This window comes from Emydura macquarii, unplaced genomic scaffold, assembly GCF_026122565.2.
Source record: "Emydura macquarii macquarii isolate MOO-44397 ecotype Brisbane River unplaced genomic scaffold, CSIRO-AGI_Emac_v2 contig_2768, whole genome shotgun sequence".
Lineage (NCBI taxonomy): Eukaryota > Metazoa > Chordata > Testudines > Chelidae > Emydura > Emydura macquarii.
In genome coordinates, this window is record NW_027132905.1 from 47415580 (window position 1) to 47429857 (window position 14278).

Consider the following 14278-nt stretch of genomic DNA (forward strand, 5'->3'; position numbering starts at 1 on the left):
GTTGCATCAACTGATTCACTGATCGATTTGAACACCAAACCTTTTTAAAAAAAAATTTGAAGCCCTTTTGGCTGAACCACAGAAATACTGTGGATTGTTAAGTAAAAACCAACCAATTAACACAGCTACAATAATACAAGCCTTACGGTTTTTAAACATGCGTATAGCAAATTGAAATAAGAATCTCAAGTGTCACGCTTCGTCTGAACAGTGAAGCAGTGTACTGTGAGCCACAACCTTCTGACACCATTCACAATCTCTTTGTGTCTCCATTGAGCAGCACTTTTTCCTGCTGTGACTAGTAGACATAAGGGCATTTCTGTCTTGTATTGCCTTTGTGTGCTTATTAAAAAAGAATCAGCAAATCTGTTGAGTGCATGTTTAATGTAACACAGATGTGGGCACACCATCGTTCATTCTGCTTTATAGATTTTCAGCTTTTTGTATTTCATCGGTGTTGCTTATGATTTACAGAGCGTAACTTGAGACAGCAGAACAAATTGTAGATTTAAAAAAAAAAAAAAAAAAAAATCAAGTACTGTGGAATGTTTTTAACTGTCCAGACCAAGCAAACCAATTTGCCCAGGGCTGATGGACTAAGACAGTCAATGCAATTTGTGTTGTTATTAGCGCACTTAATTAAAAGGCAGCTGACCTTCTTATCAGCAAGAGAAGAATTACCTTTTATCACCAGGTTGAACATCTTAGCACCAAAGAGCCATGAGGAACAATAAATAAATCAGCTTAGTAGACACACTGTACTCCTAACTTTTTCCAGTCTAACTCATAAATTGCCAACAGTCTTTCAGAAACACATTGCAATGCCTAGCACTTGTCTTCTGTTTCTCGGACTTGCTCCTAGGCCAGACATTGGAAACCAGCACTCTCTGATGTTCTGATTTCTGCAGACTGTTTTTTATTAGAAGGACCTGTTCCCTCCACATCTCACAGCAGTCTCACGAGCCCACCTTTCATATGCTTTCAGTCACTGTGCTGCAGAAGAGAAACAGGCAAAATCTTAGTAAAAAATGACATGATTGAGTGCTACTGGAAGAATATTATATATTGAAAATTATTGAACACTTTGCTGCTGCCTATTCCAGGGCAGATGGATTAATGGTCCATTATTCATTTCACTTTCCTGAATGCATAATGGAACAGTCTTTCATTGAAAAGTTAATTATTGACCTGTAGCTTAAGTTTAAACCTTTTTGTTAAGATTAAGCCAGTCATTCCTTAAATCTGTCACTACATAAGCGTTTCTAAATCACTTGTCGCTACAGTATCTGGGTGCTGCAGAAAGATTAAAGAGCCAGTGGGAGCTGCCCAGAAGCAGTAATTTCTCTGTTGTTCTTCTCTTTTTTTAAATGTAGGGTATTCAGGCACCTTGCCTTTTCTTTGCGGCTTATGTGTGACAAAGATGTGGGACTAACAGGAAGATGGAAAGATAGTAAGGGTGGGACACTGCTTCCTATTATAGGAGTATGTTCCATAACCTTCAAACATTTTGCATTTTCATAAAGAAAAACACATTGTATTTAGTATTGTTTTATAATTGTAGAAGCTGGTGGGGATTTGCATGTCTTGCACACAGACTTCATCAACAGATCTAGAAGTACTTAACGTTAAGCCAGCTTTACCCCATGAGCTTTTATTATTCCTGTTTTACCTATGGGAAAATTGAGAGGCAGAAGTTAAATGACATGGCCAAGATCACAGACTGAGCCAGTAGCAAAGATGGGGAAGGGACAGCAGGATTCCTAGTCTCCTGTTCTAACCACTTGACCTCAGTTTTTCCCCTTTCACTTCCTTTTACATTGTCTTAACTACCCCCATCCATGGTCTTTTGAAATTCTTCACCAATTTTCCCTGCTCGTACCAGGCTTTTAGGTAATTCTTCAGTAAATTATAATCTTTGTTTAAACATTTTAGATTGTGATCTTAATGTGATCATTTAATGCTCAGGTAGCCCTAACTCAGACAGATGCAAGTGATGAAAAATTACTGTTTGAAATAAACATTTTATTTCACTCCTCTTAGTTTTTTGTAAATTAATTCCCTTTTTCTCTCTCTATATATATGTAGGAAAATACATAGTCACACCTGCAGTAGAGATCTCATACCATGCAGCCCTAAAATGCTCATAGACCATTTCTGATTTATATGTGCGTATTAATGCCATTTTTACCGGAGATCTGTATGAACTGAAACTGGTAAAAAGGTTCTTTTTTCATAGGTTCAGGGTGAAGTAAAGGATATCACTCTGTCATATGCTAGTTTTCAACTTCTGAATAGGGATGTTGGAATAATTAACTCGTATAGCATTTACATCTTAAAAATGCTCAACAGTCAATCATCTTAAAGTTCTATAAGATAAGTATGTACGGGTAGAAGTATCTCATGTTCTCAGTTGAGGAAACTAAGACATGGAGGAGTATGTACAGTATGATTGGTCAGCGATGATCAGACAGCGAGTTAGTGACCGAGCCAAGATTAGATGTCCGGAGTTGTTTCCTGCTTCTCTGCTCAGTCCACTCCGTGATAGTGTCTCTTAGTTTTTTATCTAGAGAAGTGATTCTTCATTCACCAAAATCAAAAGCTATGTGGCAATAGGGCAGGAGAGGCTGAAAAGCAGAGTTTAAAGGTTGCTGGCAGAGGGTATGTCTATACTAGAAACGCTATAGCGACACAACCGCGGCAGTTCAGTGTAGACCTATAGGCTTGGTCTATACTAAAAAATTAGGTCAACCTATCTACATCACCAGGGGTGTGAAAAATCCACTCCCCTGATCAATGTAGTTAAGCTGACTTACCTCCCGGTGTAGACAGCACCAGGCAACGGAAGAATTCTGTTGACCTAGTTACCGTCTCTCAGGGAGCTGGATTACCTATGCTGATGGGAGAAGTTCTTCTGTCAGTGTAGATTCCGTCTGTACACTGAAGTGCTACAGCAGCGCAATTGTAGCATTTCAAGTGTAGACAAGCCCTTATTACAGCGAAGGAAGGGATTCTTCTGTTGCTGAATAAATTCACCTCCCCGAGAAGCAGCAGCTAGGTCAGAGGAGGAATTCTGCTGTAGAATGCTGTCTACACTGGGGCTTCAGTCAGCTCAACTACTTTTCTCAGGGGTATGAATTCTTTTCTGAAGTTTTGCAGTTATAAATCCCTGGAAGGAAGGGAGAGGTTGCGCTGACTTGGGAAGAAAACAAAATAAGAAGACAAATGAAGCCCGATAACCAATGTGTACCTGTTTTGTACCTAATCTCTTCTTTCATGTTCAACATGTGGGTAGAGGGTGGAAAAGTTGGGCCATTAAAGTTGTAGAGAAGGTGGTGCTGCATGGAGAGAAGGAAAATTCACACAAGTAAGGTTAACAAATAAAATGTTCTTAGGAGCTAATGGATATGGAGTGATTTCTGCTTTAACTTTTTATTTAAATTCTTTGGTTACACCCTAGCCTTCTTCACAGTATATGCCACTGCCTGGGAATTTTGATAAATGGATTAAAGTGCCGTCTAGTTTTACTTCTAAGTACCTGTCTGGCCCTCGTGAAATCTTGTTTTATAACTTTACATCTTTGTAAATAATTCATCCATGCACCACTTACAACAGCAGCATGGGAGGGACTATTTTATCTTTTTCTCCAGTGCAAGAAAGACCACTCCTGGGGACTAGTTATCTAGGGGTTTCTAAACCCCACACAGCACAGCAGTTCCTAGGTAAGTTAGATCTACACAGTGATGTTTTTAGGGATAGTCTACACTTAACTTACAGCGACACAGCTGTATAGGTACAGCTGTGCCCCTGGAAGAGCACTTGTGTAGGTGTGTTATGTCAGCTGGAGAGAGCTTGCCCGCTGACATAATAAAACCACCTAAATGAGTGGCGGGAGCTGTGTCAGTGGGAGAGCGTCTGCCGCCGACATAACACTGCCCACACAAGTGCTTATGCCGGCAAAACCTATGTGGTTCAGGGGTGTGTTTTTGCACAACCAAGTTTTGCTGGCATAAGTGCTAGTGTAGACAAGGCCTTAGACAGCTACTAATACCAAAGCTGTGAGAATGTCGTCTCGCTGTAAAGGTAAAATTGGAAACTTTTTAAGGATGATGGTTGTGGCTACATTATACATTTGAGGCGTTTCAGGTTACCATTTTGTGTGCTAATTCAGAAGTTTTTATGGTGCATCCTACAAATCTGACACCTATTCTCTCTTTACCAGCAGTAATTATTCCCTGCATTTCAGGTGCAGACTTAAAAGACTAGATCAGAGGTAAAAACAAACAAACCGATCCTTCAAAGAGCCATTTATTGCAGTGGCCTGTTCTCTGCATTCCAAGGACTTGAGAAAGAGAGGTTTCCATTTCTTACTTCTACCGAGCCAGCTGAACGACAAAATGGCACAGAGGCTAACAGAAAGTAAAGCTGAAGGAAGCCCCAATAGTCAAAATGCTTCAAGTGAATTTAATCACAATAAGTAACTCATTAAGTAAAAAGTTACGGCAGATAAAGCAGTGAATCAAGTCAAAAGCAGCACGTGAGGGGCATATAGAAGATGACTTTTCTGTTTATGATAGCTGTAGCCAAGAAGAGCAGAGGCAGTAAAAATATACTTTGCCATGATTCGAGTTAGTAGGCAGGGATGCCAAAAATGCAGAGGAAAGCAGAGTTTTAAAGTGCGTTTGTGTATGTGTGTCTAGCAGACGGTTGATGAAAGGGAAAAGCACTAAAAAAGTAACAAGGCTCCAGAGAAAACATCTGCAATAAGCAGAACTTAGAGGGCAAGTACACTTGTGTGCTGTTGCCAAGCAGTTAAAAAGTAAACGAATTGTTATGTGGGATTTTCCCCCTTATTCGATCAAAAGGACAATAGCAGTTCATTCTGCGGTGTCTGTAGTGAACATCAAGAGGAAAGTTAGGGTTCAGTAATCAAAAACACTGCGTTCAGCTATAAGTAGCCTCTAGAAAAATTAATAGTACTAGCTTGAAAGGGAGATCTGAGCAGCATGCAGCAGTCTGAGTGGTGGTATTGGGAAGAGGCAAGGAACGAAGCAAGGTTAGGTACCCCGCAGCACAATTCTCTACATGTTGGTAGTGTTCAAAGTTTTAGAAAGCATTCATGATTTTTTAAAGTAAAGATATGCTATAGTACTGACACAGGTACTGGTGGGTAGAGCATTAACAACTGCAGAATACTTGTGGGTGGCTCTTATTTTTCGACCTATTGTCATCTTGTCCATCAACACACGACCGTCTACATACAACAAATACAATAGCTCTCTGGAAACACCACCTACGGATTCCTGCTTCTGGAAAAAATGTTAAAAATCATTATGTATTATTACATATTTTTATTAAAAATGTGCAGGCTATTGTGCTTCACGGTGCTTTTCCACATCAATTTCACCTGCTTTCTTTTTAATTTCAGACCAAATTACAATGGAAAATTGGAAAAAGAAGCAGAAATATTATAGTATTTATTTGAAGCAGATACCAACAGAGACCTAATAACTTAACTTTTTGCATGCCAAAAACCTCGTTTATAATATGACAGTATATTGAGTAGAGTTCCCAAGAGAAAGAAGAAAGTCCCATGAAATCAATTAATGCATGCTGCATGTGTGTGTTGTACGTAGGACGCAGGCTGAGAGAGTGAGAAAGCCACGCTGTTGTAGAGGTCCTCAAGGACTCTTGCCCCGGTATTCAGAAAGCCAGGCAGAAGGACAGGAACAGCTATTCAAGCTGACAGACAACATCCCAGATGAATTGTAAGTACTAACCCAGCAACGGCTGTGTCACAATATAATCATATAATGAAAAATACATTGTGTCTTCGTGATAGCGACCGAAACCCTTTTTATCCACGACATCTATTTCTCTTGTTCTTGATTTACTGGAGGATATTTTGGGTGCTTGATAACTTCCCTCATCCCCTCCCTTCCAATTATGTTCACATAATTTACAAATATCATTTGACGTAGCCTCACAGCACCTTTATAAAGGTAGTTCATTGTCATTATCTATGTTTCATGGAAAATGGAGGCAATGAGATATTAAGTAGTCCAAAGTCTCTCTCTGTCTGACAGAGCCAAAATTAGAATCCATGTCTCTTGATGCCCAATCCTTACCTGAATGACAGGGCCAGTTTCTGTCCCCACATTTATGAAAGAAGGAATTTGATCAGTTAGGTTTCTAAATGATGTACTAGTTGTGTTTAATTGCATGTTATCAGCCTCATTACTCTCATTTTGCTCTGAAAGAAAAAAACAGTAACATATTTCAAGAAGGGCAGGTTATAGAGAAATTATATCACTTGACATCTGGCCTTGTGCCTCGGTGCATCTAATTTGGGGGTACCATGACCTTCCCTCTCCTCTCCACTTTTGCTTTCTCCCTACTACTTGCTTTTCTCCCTGCTTTTCAAGTTGGGGGTCTAACAGATTTAACAGCTGCTCTACAGGAGCAGTGGGCTCACCAAGGTTTTCTGGTAGGTCGTGCACTAGAGATCACTGTGTCCCTGGTGGGACGGTCGTCTGCTGCGGGGGCTCTGAAACACACACACCCCATGCACAGACTTTCCACTGTCAGGGGCGATAATGTGGCTTCTGCTGGGGGAAAACTGGGAAAAACTTGAGCCCTGAGAGTTAAAGTATTTTTATATAGATTTTCCAAATAAGACTTTTATGAGTGGTGTGTGTGTGTGTGTGTGTGTGTGCGCGCGCTACTAAATGAGTAACTACATCAGTGAAATTAACAAAAATGTCTAACATGACTTCAGCTGTCGAATTGCTCATTAACTGTGACTTTTACCAACAGGAATATCACTCAACAAGAAAACAGTATGTCTTGTCATGGAAAACCAGTACAAAATTGTGCCTCTGACTTTTATCCTAGTATTGTAATTAAAAACATGTTTAAAGACCTGATTATTTGCATATTTTCCTTCCAAGTTTAATCCATAAAAGGGGGCTATAATACCTTGCTCTACTGTTCTAACTAAATGTTTCCACATTTTTTTCCAGTTAGGCTCACTGTTTCACTTCTGGAAAATATTGTGTAATTACTTCCTGATGTACTTAAAACCCCACAAATTCTCCAGAGATCTGGTTGCTTCTACTTTGTTCTACTGGATCATGTTTCATTTAATTTTTCATTTTCTTTTATTAATTTGATTTTTGTAATCATAGAAATGTTAGGGATATGGAAAAAAGCAAAACGAATGTCTTGAAGTTTCAACAGAAGAACTGAAAACTAAGCACAGAGCAGAGGATGTAGGTTGTTGGCAAAAGAAAATGATTAATGACGTATGACTCAAACTTAGAACAAAATGTAAGGTTTAACTGCAGATTTGCTAAAATGTCCATACTTCACCAGGAAATCACTGCCCTTGGTTTCATACCTCTGTTCCTCAAAATACATTCCTGATACCTTGAAGGAAAATCGGTAAAGATTAAATCTGGCCTGTTGTAAAAAGCATAATACAAATGAATGATCTGATTTTTCTAAAGTGCTGGGCCTGAGAAGCCCAATGAACTCAAGGGAACTCCTTCAGCTGAGCACATCTGAGGATCAGAGCTTAAATATTCAATAAACTACAGCCCAAAAAATCCACATTTCCTTTTATTGTCTGTTTCCTTTAATTTAGACAATATTCTTGCCATTTGATGGGATTTTTTTCCCCTCTTTATAATAGTTCGATTTATGGAGTGCGACTTTAATTGATCAAGAAAAACTGATAAAATGAAATAAATCCTTGTCAGTCAGAATATGGTATTAGCATTTTCTGTAGTAGCGTAGCTTTTATATATGCTAGAAACAATGATGTAATATATTCTCATAGAATGGATCACATCACATCAGAGGTTATCTGATGATTATCTCCTTTTGCCTTTGCAATTACACAGACCACCTCCTTTCCCATTTGAAATCTCATAACTTCCCTGTGGGAATTACTTACATAGAATAATACTAGTAGGTTTTTGTGTGTCTGTTAGCTTCTTTTAATGCAGTTTTTCAGCTGGGAACAGAGAGAACCAGAACCATTTGGCCAGTAAATTGTCTGTGGACCATGATTGGTCTATGAACCACAATTTGGAACTCTCTGATGGAAGCCTGAGTGCCTCCGTATGCCTGTCTCTAAAATGGGTATAAATGCTGGGGACTGGACTAGAAGACCTCTCAAGGTCCCATCCAGTCCTATGATTCTATGAAAATATTATACCTGTTTTGTCACAGTGGTGTGTTGTGAGCAGAAGTTTGTGTTCCTCCAGTCTCTAGTATCTGTTTAAGTCTCTAGTAGCAAATTAAATTTAAAATTCCCATCACACTCCTCAGAAAATGATGTGACAACTCTACTGTCTTAGTTGTGATATCATCTTAAAATGATATATGGTAAAGGTCTAAACATCTACGGCAGTGTGAGCTTCTGCTTTTGAGCGGTATATTAGATAAATGAAAGTTGGGATTGTTAACAAGAAATAGTAAGTTAAATAAGCATTTGAGAATAATTTTATCAGTCAAGGCCTGAGAACAGCAACATATGAACTGTGACAGTGTGTTCATTTTATTTCATAACTGTGAATTGAGAGGCTGATTCAACTGAATTGAGAGGTCAAGGGAGACAGTTGTGTGTTTTAAAAAAATGTCAGGCAAAGAATGTTAGGAACACAATGGCCTATGTACATATTATATAGATTATTTGTAAATGAGGGGGTTTAACGCAAGATGGATTTACCCTATCATGGATTCTGTTCTATGCAGACCAGGGGCTGATTAGATGATCCAATAGTCTTCCATCTTTTCTGTGAACAATTCAGGTAATAAATTAGACACACAAATAGGCTAAAATTGCATGAAAGCAGAGGCATAAACTGAAGTATGGAAATTCTGAGTTTAGCCTGCCTCAACACCTTTAATCCAGCCTCATTTTATATAGTCAATAGAGCATGGAGCATCCTTTGACAAAGGTATAAATAAATTATCATGTATGTCGTACCTATGGGCTAAATACATGGACAGATGCAGCTATTTTGCAAATACCATTTGCTCATCTTTGAGACATTACATTAGCAGATTCATGTTGTGGTTGTCACCTATTGGCCCACAGTGTGGATCTAGAGAAATAGAGCGTTTAGAGAACACTTAGTTGGTAAGAAGAATAGGACAGGTAACACAAAGTTGTCAGTATCATTTGAATAGTAGCAGCATCTTTGGAAAGCTGCCATAGGCCTCTCAAACTGTGACCATTTGGAAGAGAGAGATTTAAATATAATAGGGCTAGAATTTTAATTGTTGCTATGCAAAATATTTTTCAAACCGCCTAATAATGGATCTAAATGAGTAGAATCTCCTTCCTACGGGCATGTTCATACACTAGTGGATTACTGACAGTGAAGGAATAACACTAACATTTCCATTTAGCACTCTCACTTGGTAGTATGAATAGAGAAACTAAATAGATATTTAAGTTTGTAAAATACCCCATTAGTGTTCAGGCTTGTTTGGAGACTCAAAATGTTGTGTATACATAAAATATTTCACTTTTGAATTCTCATTGTTTTTACATTGATCTTTTCAGACATTATAATTCTCTAAATCTCCTTAATTCACCTTTATACTCCCTCCCGTATTCATCACTCAGACTAACTAATCTCTCTGGGGACCCCTCCTGCTTGCTGCTTAACCTTTCACCTCCAATGTTAAACAGCTAATTTCTCTTCTCTAGCTACCGGTCAGGCAGCAGGTTAATGTTGTTTTTTGTTTGTTTTGTTTGTTTGTTTTTTTTAAAGAAAGAAAAGTGAAGCACTGTAATTTGCAATGCATCATGAGAGACAGGTGACATTTCATTAACACAACCCACCTTTCATCAGAGTAGATTTACAAACCATTTCAATTTCAAGAATTTGTCGGCAATAAAATTGGCATTAAAAAAAGCAAACAAAAAACGCAACACCACTTCTTCATGCTAGGGAAATGTCTTGTGTGGTTTAAAATATACAGGAGTGGCTCAGTCCAACATCTCCCTCTCCTCCACTGAACAATATTTATTAACAGAAGGTTCCCAGCCACCTGTGTCATGGGGTGATTGCGTCTCTCCCTTTTCCTCACTTCTCTTCTTTTCCTCCTACAGACATAAATATATTTTTAAAAAAAAAATCACACCCCTAACCACAAAGTTATGGCCATAAAAATTTTTATGCTATGCACTTATCCCAGTCTCAGTGCCTTGCTTTCTTCTTCTTCCATTCCCTATTACATCTACCTCTCTGCCTTCCTTTGATTTTTGAGCGAGAGTCAGACTGTAGTATACCTAAGATTTTGTTTGACCTAGAGTTAATCCTGTAGCTCTGCCTATTTTGTAGCCCTGACATGCAAAGTTAGAAAGGCTACAGAATGGACACTTAATATTAATATTGTGCTTACTGTGCCAGGGTGATGTTTTGGGGGTACACTTCAGTTTATTTTTGATGAACTAATAAAAAATAATGTAATCCTAAAGTCACAGCATTATATATGATGCAGTTCATTTTTCTGATAGGTTTCCAAAGGTCACACAGAGAGTAGCAAGTACAAGAACAGAACAGTCTTCCAACTCAGTGTTTTAACCATTGCAAATAATAGGATAATAAACAACACTGACTTATCTTTCTGGTTTTGCAGTTTCATAGCAGTGGAGAACACAGACAGCTATTGTGTTCTCATTTCATCCAAAGCTGTTTATTTCCTGAAGAGTGGGGATTATGTAGACAAAGAGGCCATCTTCTTGGAAGTCAAGTATGACGATCTCTACCACTGCCTTATTTCAAAGGACCATGGGAAGGTCTATGTACAGCTGACAAAGAAAGCCGTGAATACAAGTAGCGGTGTAGCAATACCAGGCCCATCACAGCAGAAACCTATGGTGAGGACCCAGCACTTTTTCTTACGTTTGTTATGTTTTTTTCCTTTCTAGGCGTACATATTGCAATAGTCAAATGCTTTGTCCTCATTGATATACTGTCTTCTATGCCATTTAATTATGAAAATGTCATTCAGCCAGCTGTGAAAGTAGACACTATAGTTTTTATAATGTTTTGTCCATCTGTGAGAGAGACCTGGGTGCAGAAATCCAGTCAGAAAGATAGGCTGGGCATTACCCAAGATGATATTGCTGGGGCAAAATCTGATTTAAAAAAAAAAACAAATTCAGAAACCTTACCCAGTATTCCTTAGCTTAATGGAATATACATCAGGCTGCTTTACGGTGTTACGTCCACACTTCCTCACCTTGTAATAGCAAAATATTCTCTCCAGTCTCATGATATTTATTCCATGTGTGTAGTAAAGTTAATCTTTGTAACATAGACAGAACAAAAATTGCAGAGCTCTCAGTTCTAATCCAACTGGAGTTTCTACACTTACTAATGTAAGTACTACAGTTGCACCTAGAGACATGAGCAGAGATCAGTGCCCCATAAGAGATTGACCTGACCCAAAGCGCTTTCATTCTAAAGAGAAAAGAGAGAGAAAAAGATAGGAGGGATAAAGTGACTTGCCCAAAGTATTTGTGTGGCCTATCCCACTCCCTCCAGTGAAAATAGCATACCTGGTGTCTCTAGTTGTCTGTCTCTTTGAGCCGAGTTCCATGTAAACAATTAAAATACTGTTTATCAGAGTATCTCAAAGCCCTTTTACAAACATTAATTCACTCAACCTTAGCACTGAGCTAGATGAGGAAATCTATACTTTAGAGATAGGGAAGATGATGAGTAACTGGTATGGAAACTGAAACAGAATCCCAGTTCCTAGTTTTCTACTCTTAACACTAGATAGCACTACCTCTGGAAGTAACCAAGCCTGGTCATTTCATTTACATGAGAAATTTGATAACTGCATAGAGTTATTTTAAGTGGATATTTTTCTCTTCACAGTTGTGGTAAGTTTTCCCACTACTCTAAATACAGTTGTATGTGTAATAAACTTTTGTTTGTGCAGGTCCATGTGAAGTCTGAAGTCCTAGCAGTAAAGTTGTCTCAAGAAATAAACTATGCAAAGAGTCTTTATTATGAGCAGCAACTTATGTTAAGACTCAGTGAACACCAAGAACAATTGGAGCTGGACTCCTGAAACCATCCGACTTGCTGCCAGACCAAATTTCCCTTACACCATCAGAAGTACTAATGCAGGGACTAAGGGTATTCTGTCTCCAAAATAAAATGAGAGAGAAAAAAGTGGTTGGTGAAAAGTGTATTCTGTAATTGAAAACCAGTGCACTGGAAACAAATGAATACAATTAGAATATTTGCTGTATTGGGTTATTTAGTTTGAGAAAACAAAAATTTTTAAAAAGCGTTTAGTCGAATAGCAGACACGATTGCAATGTTATGGAGGAAGCCCTGTATTTTGATAACATGTATATATGTACAACTGTGTTTGATGTAAATAAGGAAGTACAAAACAGTTTGTGGATCTGTATAAATGTCTGTTTACTGTAAAGAAATTAAAGAAAAGTTATATTAAGTCATATTGCACTAATTTAAACTGCACATTCTCTCTAGACAGCTCTTCTTAAGAGTGGAGGAATGTAGATGTAATAAAAAGACATTCATTCGCCTTCTGTGGAGTTGGGATCCAGAACACAGAGGACTTGTATTGTGGGTGTCTTTATTGTGGGTGGTTAAAGAATCTTATCATAAAGGTGCACTTATTTGATTTTCAGGACTATGGGTGCAACTGAAAGCAGACGCATCAAGCGTTCTGCCAAAAGTTCATTTCATTTTTTACACCAGATTCATAATGCTTTTGTGAATCTGTTTACTGGAGTAGAATGGTAGGGCTTACTGGTTCACATAGTTTAACATCACTCTTAAATACTAAAAACATAATTTTTTTGCAGAATGATTGTTTATTTTTCAGAAAAATAACCATACCCTGTTCAGAGCTGTATTGTAGACGGATATAATCCAGTTGCAGAGGATATTGGCAAGATATTTTAAATGGACAAAACTTGAACACTTCCTCCACCATCCTTTGATTTAATAAGTGTGTTATAGAGTTGCTCATAAGTGTTAGGCTGCTGGCACTGGTTTGGGTTGATTTGAAAAATCACTATCATTTGTTTTGGAATCTAAAACATGCACCTCCAAATTAGACTTTTGGAATAGATACAGTATTGAGAGACAGAGTTACTTTATGTCAAATGTTGGACTCATCAACTTTGACAGTGTTCCTTTACCAAAAGCAGAGTGTGATCTCAGACTTAGAGGAAAGATGGTGGGGTATCCCTTAAAGTCAATTTTCCTAGTTTCTTTTAAGTTATCTGTAATGGAGTTAAGTCTTATTTTGTAAGTTTTTTCCATTAAAAATATAAGGAATATCTTGCTGGGGTTTTTTTTGTTTTTTTTGTTTGTTTGTTTGTTTTGTTTTTTTAAGAGGGTATTGTTGTGCTCTTTGTCTCTCTGAAAGTGGTTTACAATTGCAATGACTTCCTGCCTGCAGCATGGCATCTGCTGTGTAAGTTTCATCACTGGATATGCTGTTGCTACAAAACTACTGAGTAACTTGTTGCAGATTTCAGCAGGTTTTCTAAACATGCATTCTTTTTTGTAAACTTTAGATTATAAATAAGCAGTCCATTAAATTTTTACTCTTGAATTCACTTACTTGTCAAGTTCTTAAATAAAGGCATACTGTAAGAATATTTTTAAATTGAAGGCTAGAGTAAAACAATTTTTAATGCTTGTAATACATGAAATGCAGGGGATCAGTGCATAAGGAGAAGCTGTGATGATCAGCTGATGTGTGTGGTCTAAGAGGTTAACATTTAAATCCATAAAGGTCCTTTATACTCACTAACTGACTTAATGCTTCACTTTTGGTGTACATTAAAAATACAATAGGCAGAGAAAAGCAAGTTTTAGCAGTTCAACCCGTGCATTGGCTCAATATTGCTTTAGGCTCATGGCTACTATCCCATGTAAAATTCATATTTGTTGCAGTGAGCACCTAGCTAGCTATTGAAGCTGGAAAGCTTTTGTGTGGAAGCAGCTAATGTTCACACACAATCGAAAATAAGCTTTAGGGGCAAGAATAAAGTTACTACATGATGATTTGTATATTGTGGAGCGGATATGTAATGGTGATTTAAAAAGCAAGAGACACAAACAGCTAAAAAGGTTGGTTACTGTACCCTGTACATGCATGATAATCAGAGTGGCTCCCTGAATTCAATTAAGTATTCCTGTATTAGTTTCAGAAAGTATTTACCTGGTAAGGGGTATTGACCATCCAGTAAGCAAAGTCT

General features: G+C 38.0%; 1 protein-coding gene across 3 annotated transcripts in view; it reads left to right on the forward strand.

Annotated features, from left to right (window-relative positions):
• Positions 1 to 13820, forward strand: part of VPS13D (vacuolar protein sorting 13 homolog D) — a 172820-nt gene extending 159000 nt beyond the window's left edge. For 2 of the 3 annotated variants that reach the window (XM_067567464.1, XM_067567466.1), the window contains 3 exons: positions 5634 to 5765; positions 10657 to 10897; positions 11971 to 13820. In XM_067567464.1, the coding sequence (XP_067423565.1) occupies positions 5634 to 5765; positions 10657 to 10897; positions 11971 to 12102 (505 nt within the window). In that variant the 3' untranslated portion in view covers positions 12103 to 13820. The remainder of the gene's footprint in view (positions 1 to 5633; positions 5766 to 10656; positions 10898 to 11970) is intronic. The other variant, XM_067567467.1, reaches the window with a different exon arrangement.
• Positions 13821 to 14278: the final 458 nt, after the last annotated feature.